The 16,638-nt window shown below is 44.9% G+C and overlaps 1 protein-coding gene across 3 annotated transcripts in view; it reads right to left on the bottom strand.

Moving 5' to 3' along the window:
• cd302 (CD302 molecule) overlaps positions 1–16,638 on the bottom strand; it is a 48,701-nt gene that overhangs the window by 16,478 nt on the left and 15,585 nt on the right. For all 3 annotated transcript variants that reach the window (XM_041200087.1, XM_041200086.1, XM_041200085.1), the window contains 2 exons: positions 9,134–9,253; positions 595–777 (listed from right to left, as the gene is read on the bottom strand). In XM_041200087.1, the coding sequence (XP_041056021.1) occupies positions 595–777; positions 9,134–9,253 (303 nt within the window). The remainder of the gene's footprint in view (positions 1–594; positions 778–9,133; positions 9,254–16,638) is intronic.

Below are 16,638 nucleotides of genomic sequence, written 5' to 3'. Positions count from 1 at the left end.
TTATGGACCTTGTGATGATTGGGTACTTTGTTAAAGTTGGTCAATCTCATTTTGGAGCCTTATAAAGAAAGTGGGGTTGGGGATATGTCTATTCCATCTTTTTGGATCAAATCCTGGTCACAAATATAGAAGGACAAAGAAGTAATCGTTGTGTCGAATCTTATTATGCAAGTTAAAAGCTTCTCATGAAGTAGTAAAATATCAAATTTTATTTCAAATAGCAGTAATATATATATATATTATATATAGACAGAAAAAGCTTTCAAAACTGTCACAATGAAAATAACCAATATATACTTTGTCAGAATTTATTACAACCCATGATCCAAACAGCTAAAGTTCTAAGTACACTGTGTCACTTATCATCCCATTCAGAATCAGTGCACATAAGATAACAAGAGAATCTATATAAAGCATCTCACTATCTAATGAATGGAGCTAGATGTTAGCAGAATATAACAAAAATTAACAATGCATCTTTCTAGACCACAAATATATACTGAGATAATAAATTCAATGGAATTTTTCTTAATGTATTTGGCGATAGTAAACAAAAACATGTACTACCCAAAGATTAGCTTGAATCCTACTCACTTATTGTTGTTTCGCATATCACTGATTTTCCAAAGCCTTCATCACAACTAGCTACTTTCCACTGTCCTGACTTTGTGTCCATGACAGTACATGTGTCAACATCAGGTGTCCCTCCAGATGGTTCCCCCGGAGCCCAGTTTGAGAAACTTACTTCAGACTGATCAAACCATTTCATGGTATTGCCTGAAAAACAACTAAAGTCAGTTCATGGTGCACCAAAGAAATAAATTAATGGGATAGAGATCTATTGGAATACAGCTGGTTCTACTTTCAATGCATTTTTTATGTTCATCAGAATAAGCGATGTGAATTCAATACGTATCCACTTTAAGCACCAAAAGCGTCAGCACAAAGGTCTCCAAGATAAAGTACTGCACATACTCTGTTACAGAAAAACAGAGTCTCCTACTCTGGTCCAACATAAAATTCAGCACAAACTGGCACTAAATTGTACTTTCACACAGTGACCGAAAAAGATTGTTGGCATGGGGAACAGAAATTAATCATTTTCACCCAGTGAGGTCAGGGTTATTTCAGGCTACTGAACCTCAAAACAGCAAAGTGTATTAAAATAACATACATTTTCCTTTACTAATGCCAGCAATTTTTTGGCTTCCTGGTGAGTGAAAGTGCAAATTCACTGCCAATTGGTACTAATTTAGAGACTGTTTGAGCTCTGCTTTTGCCATCACTACAAAGTAGGTTAAGAACACAATTTAATTTAGCATAGAACTCTTACAACTTGTTGACAAGAACTTTCACCCCCGTTAAGGGAAAACTTGACAAGTATACAAGAGAGAAGAGAATGGATGATAATGATAAATTTAGAAATGAAAAGATGGGAGGAGGCTTGAGTGGAGCACAACTGCCGGCACGGACTGGTTGGACCGAATGATTTGTTTCAGTACCGTATATCCTATGTAAACCTCCTATTAGTTGGCTGGATTCAAAGCCATTGTCTTAGAGATGAAAAGCCAATGTTTCATTGTTTTCAGTGGCAACTGGTTGACTAGTTTGGTCAGGATTTGTATAGAAAAAGGCTATAATCGTGTTTGAATTAAATAGTAATTTGCTGATGTAAGGCAGCTTTCTTCTTTCCTCCCATTTTTTTCATCCCACAGCCTGACTTCTCTAACTCTGTTAGCAGCAGACTCTAAGCTCCACTACAAAGTACTATTGTGTGGGCAGTCTTGATTTAAGATGAATGAGTGAACCAATTAATTCTTTTCTGATCTTTTGCTTTAATGTAGTACTCTAATTAGTTCCTGACAAGAAGGTTGATGTAACTAACTGTAAGCAACATAAGTTGTGTGAACAGCAGTAAACTTCAGTACTCAAATTCAAGAACCTGTGGTTGTGGATCAGTTTTATCTCGAAGGTTGCTGATTAAATTAGACTTTGAATTTGGATCATTGGTGTGAGGAGAAGGCTAGCGAAACAATTTAGATGATGATCAACAATTTTGGGTTTGGGCTACTAAGTTACCGTTAACATCATGAACAGATTTGTTTACCAAGCAAGTAATCTAGTTTTAGCATTGCTGAAAAGAGATTTTTTTTTGCTGAAGTTTTTTGTCTTGCACTCATCGGGACAATTCGCAAGAATACCAAATGTCAACAGTTTATACTGTGTGAGAAGGGAGTGCTGATTGGTTAGCAAGTGGACTCTGATGGGTCGAGGTGTTACCATGGAGAATGCACCAGTTGATGGTGACTGGCAGTTAACTGCCAAGCATTGCTTGAAATTTAAACCAGGCAGTTGACTTTGATTGGTCAAGGCATTGCCCTAAGGAATGAACCAGTGAATGGCTGTCACTTATTTTGTTTAGCTGAAACAGGTGCAATGTATGTACTTGTTCTTTCTGTCTGCAAAGAACATATGAATATAAGTAGCTTCCAGTACATGTAAGTGCGCCATACTGTGAGCCTGACTGACAATCTTAAATTGGTTGTCAGCATAACTTTATACACATTGAAGATTATTTGGAAAAAGTTGTCCAATCGCAGAATCACATCTAATGTTGGACATTGTGTTTTGAGTTTGCAAGCACAGGCTGGTTGGGTATGTTCTGTACCTTGCCTGTTGCGAAGGGACATGCTGTTTGATACAATCTGCCAGTCTTTGGGATGTACAGCCTTCATACCCAGCATACTGGCACTGAAATTCATATACCACATTGCTCATTTGTGTGATAGGCAGAACATCTTTTTGGCTTGACAGTAGCATCCTGTTAGTGGCAAATACCACTCGTGTTGTTACTGCAGAATAACAGTGTGAAATAGCTAGCTTCACCTGTTGTTCAAATTTTTGAGATACCTTGCCCTTCCAGGATGATCTGAGGTAGACAGCCATCTGAGTTAGTAATCTGATGTAGATGGTCTACCTGAGATTGCCTTGCTACATGGCAGTAGAAACATGAGTGGCATTCACCAGACTGTACCCAACCAGCCCATGCTTGCAAAACTCAAAACACAGTGTCCAACATTAGATGTGATTCTACAATTGGATAACATTTACTAAATAATCCTCAAGCGTGCTAAGAATTCCGCTGACAACCAATTTAAGAATTTCACTCGGGCTCGCAGTGTGGCACATTTGCATGTACCGGAAGTTACATATATTAATACACAGGGCCTTTTGCTGGTTCATTCCTCAGAGCAAAATCTTGACCAAGCAGAGTCAAGCTGCCTGGATTAAATTTCAAACAATGCTTGACAATTAACCTTCAGTCACCATCAACAGTGCATTCTCCAATGCCTCTACCAGTCAGAGTCTACTTGCCAATCAATTAGCACTCTTTTCTCATACATTATAAATTGTTGTTCCCTTTATATTTTGTATTCTTGCGAATTGTCCTGATGATGCAAGGTGAAAAGCTTTGACAAAAAAATCTCTTTTTTCAGCAGTACTCAAGTTCTGTACCACCAAATGACAATCTAGTTTTCCTGTGACATCAGTACGTTAAGCGCCTAACTTTATGGTGTTTATTGTACATTGTTAGATGTGGCAAATTTAATTTTGGTATGTTTATTCTGGAAACATCAATGTAGTCCAAAGGATTAGCAAACTTTAAAAGTATTGTGCAGAGGGTGGATGATGTGATAATATGTCAACATAACTTATTAGCTTCTCATTATACATATTTAGAGATTTGAGTTAAAAGCAAGGTTTACATACTAGCAATGATATACGACAAAGAACCTGTGAACCTGTTTTGTCTGCCAGTTAAGGAGTGTTATTTATCCTTGTTTCCCAAACTGTTGAATGGTCCTCCTTAAAAGAGAAATATTGTTTGATTGAATCAGAGATTGAGAATAATTTGCAGATTCCAATAATTATATTCTGTAGATTTATTTTTCTGATTTGCATCAGCAACCTTACCTATGCTTTTAATAATAGTGAAAACATCCCTCAGTTCTTTTTTTGCATGTGCACCAAGAAGTCCTAGCAAAACTGTGGCCAAAGGTGGGGTGTAAGGAAAACCTTTCAATGACTGCAGTGATACCTGACAGAAGAAAAGTGGTTGCCCAAAGCCTCACGTCATCACTGTAGAAGTTCTGCAGGAAAATTGTCTTTGGCCCAATCACTTTCAGTTGCTTCATCAATCACCTTCCCTCCATCATAATTTCAGTAGTGGAATTGTTTGCTGACCCCTTCAAAGTGTTCAGCTCCATTCATAACTGCTTTGTTAATGAAGTAGCCCTTTCTAACCCACAGCACGACCTGGATAACATTCAGCCTTGGGGCTGACAATTGGCAGGTAACAGTCCCATCATATAAATGACAGATAATGACGAGCCAAAATAAGAGAAAGGTCAGCCATCTCCCTTTGGCCTTCAATGGCACTCTCATTGCCAAATTATTCACTTCACCATTTACCAGAAACTTAAATGATAAGACACGGCTACAAGAGTGGGGCGGAATTGGGGTAACCTGCAACACGCTTGCTCTTCAAAGCCTGTCCAACATCTACAAGACTCAAATTAAGAGTGTGATGGAAGGATGCAGCTGCAATAGCATTCAAGAAGTTCCACTCTATCCAGAACAGAATAGGTTACTTCCTCCTGCCACTGGACTCAATGTCCATTTCCTGCAGCTCTGGTGCACAACAGTTGCAGTATGTACAATGTACAGAATACATTGCAGCACCTCCCTATTCTGCAGCATCTTGTGTCACCAAGAAAGACAAGAAGAACAATAGCAGGGCAACACCATCACCTTTAAGTTCCCATCCAATTTACGCACCATGTCTTGGAGGTGTACTATACTATTCCTTTACTGTCACAGGTCAATATCTTGTAATTTAAAAACTAACACCACCTTCTCTGGATAATTAGGAGCAGACAATAAATGTATCCTTGCTAATTTTGCCCTAATTCTGAGAACAAATTATAAAACTGCAGTTAAAAATCACTTGGAAAAATATCAAGTTCTCTTCCAGATTTGACTATAATGCACATTAATGGCTAAAACTTAAAGAGTCTGTACTTTGTTCTTCAGTCATCAATTTTGGCCCAGATTATTTCCCTAGGTAGATGGAGAATATTTGGAAAGCAGGTCAGAAAATAAATAGTATATTTGTCCAGCAACAAAAGCAGTTTTATTGTATTTTAAAGCAGAAAAGGTTTGGGCTTAAAAACAAAAACAAAAAAACTGTGGATGCTGGAAATCCAAAACAAAAACAGAATTACCTGGAAAAACTCAGCAGGTCTGGCAGCATCGGCGGAGAAGAAAAGAGTTGACGTTTCGAGTCCTCATGACCCTTCGACAGAACTTGCGTTCGAGTCCAAGAAAGAGTTGAAATATAAGCTGGTTTAAGGTGTGTGTGTGGGGGGCGGAGAGATAGAGAGACAAAGAGGTGGAGGGGGGGGGGGTGTGGTTGTAGGGACAAACAAGCAGTGATAGAAGCAAAACAAAAACAGAATTACCTGGAAAAACTCAGCAGGTCTGGCAGCATCGGCGGAGAAGAAAAGAGTTGACGTTTCGAGTCCTCATGACCCTTCACCAACTTTAATTTTAACACCTATGTGTTCTATTGTACTATTGTCATTGACATCTTTTGATGATCTGCTTCTATCACTGCTTGTTTGTCCCTACAACCACACTCCACCCCCCCCCCCAACCTCTTTGTCTCTCTATCTCTCCGCCCCCCACACACACACCTTAAACCAGCTTATATTTCAACTCTTTCTTGGACTCGAACGCAAGTTCTGTCGAAGGGTCATGAGGACTCGAAACGTCAACTCTTTTCTTCTCCGCCGATGCTGCCAGACCTGCTGAGTTTTTCCAGGTAATTCTGTTTTTGTAAAGGTTTGGGCTTGTTCATTCAAGTGTAGGTGAATTTTGAACAGTTTGACACTCTTAATTACTGCTTAATGCTCTGAGATTGAGAATTAATTTTTATAAGTGTGGTTTCTCATTTCTACAGATTTCATTATTGTTGGAGATTATAAAACATTAAAGTTGAAACAATTTTTTTGGAACATTTGCTTTCCATCTGTCTTTTACATCTCTCTCAATCTCCTTTCATTTTTTTTACATGATTTTACATAGAATATTTAATTCAATCTTACACATCCTGTTTTAGACTCTGCATGTCTCAATAAGGATTCTTCAATCTGATTGTTTGAAGAGGTACAAGGCTGGATTATATGCTTAGGATGGGTTTCCCATAATCCACCAAGCTCGCCTCCTCTTGGCTGGCTCACCCCTCTGTAACTTTTTTGAATTGTGGCCCTTGAATTAGTTCGAGGCAGCACTTCTGTCACTCTAGGAGGAAGTCCTGCCTCATAGATCTGCTGTTCAATTGGAGGCCAACAGCTCTGTGACACACCTGGGTTGGTGACCACTGCTGGTATTGCCAGAGGCCCGGGAGGAAGAGGAAAGCATGGATGCCCCAAAACCCAGGTAATTGCGTGTTCTCACCGGGGCTGGGTTGGCAGCGCCCGCCAAGGAGAATGCGGGGGACATATTGAACAGGCTGGGGTGAGGAAGGTAGACACGGGGAGGCAAAACTGTGTGGGGAGGGCCTCCAGTTGGCACAGGGGCTGGAATTTTTGTCTGGGCAAGGGTTCTGATGTGGGATGGGGTGAACTTAGGGTGCATTCCTGCTCCTCTTGTCCCACATATAGTGCAATAAAGGCACCTAACTTCTCCCTAAAGTTTTCCTAAACTTCTCCCTTCAGTTGCCAGGTTTCTCAGGGCCTGGGAAACCTGGTTGGCCACTGTAAAGCCTGCAAAGCAAAATTGGAGGCTGCCAGCCCCATTAAAATATTTAAATTGCCAACTCGCTTTTTGGGAGGAGGTTGGTTGTCCACCCCTTATCCCGTCTGTGTTAAACCCAGAAGTGGGCAGGTGGAAGCAGATTTCACATTTTTAAAACTTTAAATTCTAACCCAACACCAACCCCACCTCTTTTGGATGCCAAGTTTCACCTCTCAATTCTGTTGATTGGAAAGCTTATTTTTAAAAACATATTCCTTGCTCTAAAATAGGAAGAGTAAATAGAAGTAGAAGTTTGAAACTTAAAGCAGAGAAGAAAATAAGGCGAGAAGAGGCTAAATAGATACATATTCATAAAAACAATGAAAATTATGTTAAAATGAAATATCGGATAGAAAAATTAGGGAAGAAGAAAGGAGGGAGATTGTCATGGAGATCACAATTAGAATGGTGTTTTAAATTGTAAAATTATGTTTTAAATGTTTAATGTATTGCTACTGTTATGATAATAAAGTTATTTCTAATATTAGTGTTGTTAGAGTGTCAGAGTGCTTATGCCAAAAAAATATAATCGCAGGTTGGGTTCCTGGAAAAATAGATAACAGTTGGTTGGTAGTACAACATTTGGGTATTGCTGAAAAAATAGAAATGCTGTCAAAGCTTTTTGTCGTGCATTTATTAGGACAGACATAAGGATGCCAAATTTCAAGGGAAGCAACAATTCCCTTTGAAATTTGTCATTCATGCATCTATCCAGAAAAGTGCAAGATGAAAAGCTTCAATAGCATGTCTCTTTTCACAAAAATAGATAAATTAAAACTAAACTGAAACTAAAAACAAAGGCACATGGTAAATTAAGACTAATCGCAAGAAATATAAAAATATAAAAACAAAAAAACTGCGGATGCTGGAAATCCAAAACAAAAACAGAATTACCTGGAAAAACTCAGCAGGTCTGGCAGCATCGGCGGAGAAGAAAAGAGTTGACGTTTCGAGTCCTCATGACCCTTCGACAGAACGCAAGTTCTGTCGAAGGGTCATGAGGACTCGAAACGTCAACTCTTTTCTTCTCCGCCGATGCTGCCAGAAATATAAAAAGTCTAGTTTGAAAGTGAGAGAGATATGAAAAGCTAAAAAAAGATAAAAAAAATCTTTAATCAGCATGTAAAAAGGTAAAGAAATAGTGTTGCAAATATCTAGTTCATATTACATCTGTTTTAGAATATAACTTTTTAGTTTCATGAATTAAAGGGTTAAATGTAAGATAAGTGGAAACACTTGGTTAAGAAACTAGTTATCCACAGGAGTCGGCAAATATGCTAGGTGGGCCTTAATTGGCTTGCCCATGTAAAATGGCGGAGTGGATCCGATCCTGGGCGGCGATCGGGTGCACGCCTACTCCCATTCCCCAGAACGGAAAATCCTGGCCCTGGAATACTGGACACGGCGCACTTTACCAGTCAATGCTGAATTCACTTTTATGCACAATACGTGTAGATGATTTGTACTTTGAGCACAATCTCAAAACTCATGGAACATGTATCAGTAGACAGCGGGATGCATTTTGGATTATTTTAATTAAAAGCTAGCGTTGATACAATAGGCTGAATGACCTCTTTCTGTGCTGTAGGTATCTATGGTTTTATAGAATCAAAGCTCTAATAAATAGTGTAATTCATATTTTTAATGTTGCACTTTGAAGTCTTTGTTGAATTTTTAATCAACATGTCTAGTTCCAAAAACATGCAGTCAGATAGTTTTTGTTTCTCTGTGCTATTTAACAGTTGTCACAAATCAAACTTAAAGATTCCTGGATAATCAACAGCGATTAAATGGAAATTAATTAACTTTGTAAATTGTTACCAAAGCTACAGATTTCTTGTCAGAACGATAACTTAACAGAACATGCCAAAAATTATGTTAAACTGAAAATCAGTTTTGGCATGGAATTTTGTGATTATGTGAAAAATGCCTCAATGATTAAATTTATAGAGAAACAATCAGATGCTTCCTTTGACAATGTAAACAAATCATATTAAACAATTACATTTTTACAATTAATATAATATGCTTCCTACAAAACAGTTAACCAATAACAGCTCAAAATACAAAAACATCCAAACAAATCAACTGAATAGCGTATAATTCATTAAGCAAGGTGAAAGAATCTGGGATTATACCTTACTATTCAGTTATTCTAAATATCTTGAAGCACAATATTATAAATGATGAAAACTGAAATAAAATCTTTGCAAAATACGACTGTTGCAACTTTATTTTTTAGTGTGTTATATGGAACATACCAGCTAATACTTACTGTCTGTATCAAAGACCATACCCAACCAAATAGTTCCAGACTGTGCAGTCCTGTTAAACTGGTCAGCAATGAACTTGTTTTCCTTTTCATTAAGAATGCAGATAATATTGGCACCTGGAGCTGAGGGAAAAGTAATAGTCACAAATGAAATATGAAGTGATCACAATTAAAGGTTGAATGTTAGGCAAATTTAATTGCTTCAAAAGACACCTTCAAACCCATATATTGAAAATGGGAGTGATTAACGAGGCTGCCTGCATTCCTCAATGTCCTATTAAATTTAGCAGTTAACTTGAATCATGAATGGATTTAAATTACTTTAAGATTAAAAAGTTAAATATGAAAAACCATATTTGTTTCATTATATTCTGTATTGTAAACGTTACGTAACATTTCAAAACAACTACTTTATTTTGCCATATTAATTAAAGTGGTGTTCCTGCTGAACAGATATTCAGTGTACAGTGTGTTTAATTCTTCAAGACATAAGCTATCTTCAATAATATTTGTAAAGCACACAACTATACAAAATGTAAAAAAGGTAAAATCTGTTCATTTGTTAGTTCCCTGGTACAACTTGAAAATCTAAAAATAAGGGTGGAATCATCCCAGATTTGTACTAAGTGCAGTGGTGGGCGGGGAAAATAATGTTTTCCCCACCGACCGCTATGACGGCCTTTCACGCCATATTGTCCCAATCCCACCTCATTAATCACGCATTCCCAGGAAACACGTCGTTTCACTGGCAGGCGGCCTCTGGTTTGCCTGCCACGTTGTCACCTCACCGCTTCCTCACGCCAGACACTATATTTAAAGTGCAAATCTCCCAGTGATTCGAACTCAGGACTGCTGCAGAGAAGACATGGCCCCGAAAGATAAGAAGACTGCAGCACCCCTGATTCAGCAATGCATCCCTGGAATGCCTTTTGAATGCTGTGGAGGCCCACTGTGATGTCAACTCCCGCTCTGGCCGATGGAGGGGCAGCAACATCACCAATCCAGCTTGGGAGACGGTAACAGCAGTGGTCAGCGCCAATGCCCTGCAAAAGAGGACAGCCACCCAGGGCTGAAAGAGGATCAATGATCTCCTCCATTCTGCCAGGTAGGTCACTTTTCTCATTACTTTCAACTCACACACCCACAGGAATCTCACTCGCTGCTAATTCAAGGGACATCACCATTCACTCTCTCACACATACCTTTGTCTTCATCCCATCCATGGCACCACTCACCACCCACACATGCCAGGCACACTTATTATCTGGCCAGGCAGGCATCCTGCTTACACCCTCTCCATCTGTATTCATGCAAGACAAGCTGGCACACAACAAAAGGGAGAGGTTGAAGACTGGTGGAGGAATGCTTGAAATCAAGGTCCTCATGGACTTTGAAAATAGAGTAATACAGCTGGTCAGTGAAGATCTGGACTGTTCCTGTGCTGATGGCGAGGTTGGCGGTGCTCAACTAAATGAGGATCCAGCAATGCAACATCCATATGACAACCTGTGAGTGATGTGTCCTGTTTCATAGGCCACTGCCATGCACTAATTATCTCTCCTTGATTTCGCAGGCACATCTGGGAAACAGTGAGGGAGTCCACGACCCAGGTCCTCGACTCAAGCCCTGAAGACACTTCAGAAGAGGAATCTGCTGAAACCCTCATTGAAAACCCATCACAGCATTCACCCACACCTTCCACCAGCGCAGAGACATACACCTTGGTGGGACCAAGCTTTAGAGTAGCCTCAGGTGAGCACATCACACTGACTGATACACAGCAGGTGGAGGCAGGGACTTCCCAGGTTTCCGGCACTGGAGACTAGAAATCTGCTGAGTCCGAGTCAGATGACGAGGCCTCTGGACCTCAGTTGCTGGAGCTGCAAAGGCAACCTCGGCAACATCAGGAAGGCATGTCCGCTGCATTCCTCAGATTGCAAGGCGTGATGAAGGAGCCCATCTGCCTTCAGATTGAGGTGATAGCACCAGTATGCCAATGCACCAATGCCAACACTGGTAGGATGACGGCCATCACGGAGACTGCTGCATGGGCTGAACTCCATTGTTGACACTGTAGCTGACCTCCAACAATGTCAATGCGAGAGGGGTGCCGGACAGCTTAATCTCACCCCAGCTTCCGCTTCTCAAGGAGTCAGCCAGGGGCCCTCTGGCACCTATAGGGGTACACATAAGTGCACACCCCGGGGCCATCCACCCAGGTGACTGCGGGAGTGTCTAGCCCATCCGAATCCCCTCTTCCTGTGACCCCAGCAAGTCCTGCTCCACAGGCCGAGGAGGGTGCCACTGCCACTCAGCATGACCTCAAAAGCAGGCCAAGGCTCTCCAGGTCTCAGCCCTCCAGAGGACACCTGTCAAGGCCATCACAGACAGGAACTGGCAGTCAGCAGGCTGCCTCCAACTTTGCTGTGGAAGTCGGGGGAGCACCAAGATATAGTGGCAAGGTTAGGAAGGTTAAGAAGATGTAGTTGCACAGCCTGGGCATGGGAGTTAATCACCTGTACATAATGTTCACTTTGTTAATAAACATCCAAGAATGTCTCCTTCCCAAGGCCCCTTGCTCTGATGAGCAGTATTCATGTCACTCAGATGTGAAACCTTGGTCCCTGCACAAGATAAAGGCAGATGTCTCAGTCCAGGACCTCTTCCTGTGCTTTGTGCAACCTTCCCAGCACACTGATGGTGCACCTTCAGTGTCACTGGACACATCAGTTATGCCTGCACCTCAATGGAGCTCATCATTGCTGTCAGAATGTCCTGGGACAGCGGAACAGAGTTCCATCATTCTCTCTGTGTGCTTCTAGCACCTTTGAGGTGCAGCTGACTACATCATCTCATCAGCATCTGTGTCCGGTGACAGTGTTGTCTTGAAGGGTTCAGCTCGTGAAGGATGCCAAAGGATCAGGAGAAGTTAAAGTTTTTTCGCTGCATCTCCATGATATGACCCTGTTCACAGAGTACAAGGGAGGTGCCATCAGACAGACAGGAGTCAAACATTCACATAAGCTATGTAAGGATCTATGGAATGTCCTCTCTGCATGTCAGCATCATCGTCCTGGAATGTAGGGACTATAGGCATCCGCTGCACCTCCATGACAAGAGCCTTATCACAGCCTGCCATCAGCCAGACTGGAGTCAAACATTCACAGATGTAATGTGAGGATCTACAGCATTTCCTCACTGCATGTCTTCATCATTCTCCATGAATCTAGCCGCAATGAGGGTCTCCCGAACACAACTGCCTTGCCTGGCCCGTGTGATGGCCTCATCGTCGTCATCCTCATCTTCAAGGACTTCTTCACCCTCATCCCCATCAACATCCTCTTCACTGGAGGAGGCGTACAGCTCCTCTATTTCCCCTTCAGCCAGCTCTTTTCTCTGTTGCAGTGCCAGGTTGTGAAGGGCGCAGCAGGCGATGACAATGTGTGATGTGTGACACCCTCTGTGGACTGTATTGAAGGGCTCCACCAGACTGGTCCAGGCACCAGAACCTCATTTTCAGCATCCCAATGGTTTGCTCCACCAAAATGCGAATTGCAGCATGAGCCTCTTTGTACCTTCTCTCTGCTGCAGTCTGAGGCCGCCACACAGATGTCATCAGCCACATCCTCTGTGGGTAGCCCTTGCCATTGAGGCGCCAGCCCTGCAGCCTCTGTGGACCCTGGAAGACGTCAGGATCTGAGACCAACTGAGAATGTAGGAGTCATGGACACTCCTTGGGAACCATGCACAGACCTCTAGGATGTGTTTGTGGTGGTTGCACATCAACTAAATATTCAGCAAGTGGAAGCCCTTGCAGTGATATAGTTGATTGCCTGTTGCCATGGAGATCTAAGTGCCACATGAGTGCAGTCGATGGCACCCTGCACCTGTGGAAAATCTGAGGTCTGGGCAAATCCCAGTGCTCTTGCACCATGGCTTTCTTGGTCCGGGGCGAAATGTACATATTTGTGTGCCTTCTCGAAGATGGTGTCCATGACCTCATAGATGCATTTATGCATGGAAGCTTGCGATATCCCACAGAGGTTACATATGGAGCCCTGGAAGGAGCCACTGGCATAAAAATTGAGCACCGCGGTCACTTTCACAGCTACTGGCAGTGGATGCCCTTCATGTCCCCATGGCGCCAAATCCTGCAGCAGGTGGCAGGTGTGACTGGCCAGTTCCCTAGACATGTGCAGCCTTCAGTGGCACTGGTTCTTGGTCATCTGCAGGAATAACAGCTCCCATTTATAGACCCTGGGTCTAGCTAGGCCACCAACCAGCGACGACTCGCTGTGGCTCTTCAGCGGCATATGTGGGAGCCCCAGCCGCCTTCTTCCAGAGGGTGCTGCTCCTCCTTCTGCCCAGCCAGGCACCTCCGTCATTCTCTTCTCCGTCATCTTCGCTCTCTGTACGCCACGAGGCATGCAGCTAGGTCACCAGCCTCCATGTTCCTGATGTATGCACCTGCAGGTTGAGAGAGATGTGTGGGTTAGCTTGGGCGTTCTAAGAACCTCTCTTGGTTAAGTCTGAAGGCCCCTTAATGCATCCCAGAGACCGCTGGCCAGCACTTGGATAATCAGAGATTAGTACGCTGCATGGCTGCCTGAAACCCCACCCACCTCCGCCCCACTCCACCTGACCGATTGGTGGCAGCTTTACCCACTGGACTGCATGCTGTGCTCTCAGCTCAGGCATTCTCCTAACCTGCACTGCAAGGCTGCACTTTTAGTTTGAACCATGGAGGAGATTGGTTCAAACCTGAATGATGACATTGCAAAGGGCTGTGAGTGCCTCCACCAGTGACTGCTCCATGGCCAGTCTTAGCAAGGAGATTGTACAACGTGCCCAGTTATCCAAAGATTCTACAGTCCACTAAAATGCTCATTAAGTTGCAGCATGTGCCTGAGGGGTGAAAAACTCTGGAGCTTTTGGTGACACTTTCAGACCTCTGCGTTGCTCGAGTGGGCAGATAAGCTAGAGGCCCGACTCCAAGCATGTCACCGTGGCTGCGCCTGAACTGTCTCAGCTGCAGAGGAATGGTCACTTTATACAAGGTTTCCCTAATGCTTGGACGCTTCCCTCCCACCTCCCCAGCCCCCCCGGCACATGCATATGCGCTCACCTCAACCGCAGTGCAGCCCTTGCACCCTCCAACTCACCTCAACCGCAGTGCAGCCCTTGCACCCTCCAACTCACCTCAACCGCAGTGCAGCCTTTGCACCCTCCAACTCACCTCAACCGCAGTGCAGCCCTTGCACCGCCCAACTCGCCTCAACCACAGTGCAGCCCTTGCACCGCCCAACTCACCCAACCACAGTGCAGCCCTTGCACCGCCCAACTCGCCTCAACCACAGTGCAGCCCTTGCACCGCCCAACTCACCTCAACCACAGTGCAGCCCTTGCACCGCCCAACTCACCTGAACCACAGTGCAGCCCTTGCACCACCCAACTCACCTCAACCACAGTGCAGCCCTTGCACCGCCCAACTCACCTCAACCACAGTGCAGCCCTTGCACCGCCCAACTCACCTGAACCACAGTGCAGCCCTTGCACCACCCAACTCACCTCAACCACAGTGCAGCCCTTGCACCGCCCAACTCGCCTCAACCGCAGTGCAGCCCTTGCACCGCCCAACTCGCCTCAACCGCAGTGCAGCCCTTGCACCCTCCAACTCGCCTCAACCGCAGTGCAGCCCTTGCACCCTCCAACTCGCCTCAACCGCAGTGCAGCCCTTGCACCCTCCAACTCGCCTCAACCGCAGTGCAGCCCTCGCACCCTCCAACTCGCCTCAACCACAGTGCAGCCCGCGCACCCTCCAACTCGCCTCAACCGCAGTGCAGCCCTTGCACCCTCCAACTCGCCTCAACCGCAGTGCAGCCCTTGCACCCCCCAACTCACCTCAACCACAGTGCAGCCCTTGCACCCTCCAACTCGCCTCAACCGCAGTGCAGCCCTTGCACCCTCCAACTCGCCTCAACCACAGTGCAGCCCTTGCACCCTCCAACTCGCTTCAACCACAGTGCAGCCCTTGCACCGCCCAACTCACCCAACCGCAGTGCAGCCCTTGCACCGCCCAACTCACCCAACCGCAGTGCAGCCCTTGCACCGCCCAACTCACCTCAAATGCAGTGCAGCCCTTGCACCCTCCAACTCGCCTCAACCACAGTGCAGCCCTTGCACCGCCCAACTCACCCAACCGCAGTGCAGCCCTTGCACCGCCCAACTCACCCAACCGCAGTGCAGCCCTTGCACCGCCCAACTCACCTCAAATGCAGTGCAGCCCTTGCACCCTCCAACTCGCCTCAACCACAGTGCAGCCCTTGCACCGCCCAACTCACCCAACCACAGTGCAGCCCTTGCATCGCCCAACTCACCCAACCACAGTGCAGCCCTTGCACCGCCCAACTCACCCAACCGCAGTGCAGCCCTTGCACCGCCCAACTCACCCAACCACAGTGCAGCCCTTGCACTGCCCAACTCACCCAACCACAGTGCAGCCCTTGCACCCCCCAACTCACCCAACCGCAGTGCAGCCCTTGCACCCCCCAACTCACCCAACTGCAGTGCAGCCCTTGCACCCAACTCGCCTCAACCGCAGTGCAGCCCTTGCAACCCCCAACTCACCTCAACCGCAGTGCAGCCCTTGCACCCCCCAACTCACCTCAACCGCAGTGCAGCCCTTGCACCCTCCAATTTGCCTCAACCGCAGTGCAGCCCTTGTACCCTCCAATTTGCCTCAACCGCAGTGCAGCCCTTGCACCCCCCAACACGCCTCAACCTCAGTGCGGCCCTTGCACCCTCCAACTCACCTCTAGCGCAGTGCAGCCCTTGCACCCCCCAACTCACCTCAACTGCAGTGCAGCCCTTGCACCCCCCAACTCGCCTCAACCGCAGAGCAGCCCTTGCATCCTGCCCCCCCAATCTCATCTCAACCACAGTGCAGCCCTTGCCTCGGCACCGCACTGTCATCTAGCCAGGAAAATGCAACCTGCCTGTGCCCTTGCCTCAACCTTGAGGTCCAATAGGCGACCCTCATGAGTACTGCACAACATTACTGTGCACTCAGCTCTGAGTTCCCCTCGAAATGCAGCTCACCAGATGCATGCTGTTTCAATGCTGTTGTGAAACACGTCAGAGTGCAATTATGCCAATGTGCTCGGATGATCCAGCTTGGGGGGATGATTCCGGCGAGCTGGGCTTATAATGATTTGCAAATGTATTACAATGAAGTTCCTCATGTGCGGTAGTGGGAAACCTGGTCCACCATTGACGGGCGGAGCAGACGATTGCAAACTAGTTACACAACACCGTGAGACCAATTTTTGGCCTTTCGCGATATTGTCTGGTCACCATCGCCATGACGCCTGATGCCAATGGGCACAGAAAATTCCGTCCAAAGCCTTTTTTCTTAAGCAATGATTCAAACTGGATTTGCTAATTTAAAAGACTGGACTGAGACAGCTCAGCAACGCAGGACAATAATATTTTAAACAACACAAAAGGAA

This window comes from Carcharodon carcharias, chromosome 12 (genome assembly GCF_017639515.1).
Source record: "Carcharodon carcharias isolate sCarCar2 chromosome 12, sCarCar2.pri, whole genome shotgun sequence".
Classification (NCBI taxonomy): Eukaryota; Metazoa; Chordata; class Chondrichthyes; order Lamniformes; family Lamnidae; genus Carcharodon; species Carcharodon carcharias.
Note: the sequence above shows the minus strand (reverse complement) of the source record. Positions and strands in the feature narration are given on the sequence as shown.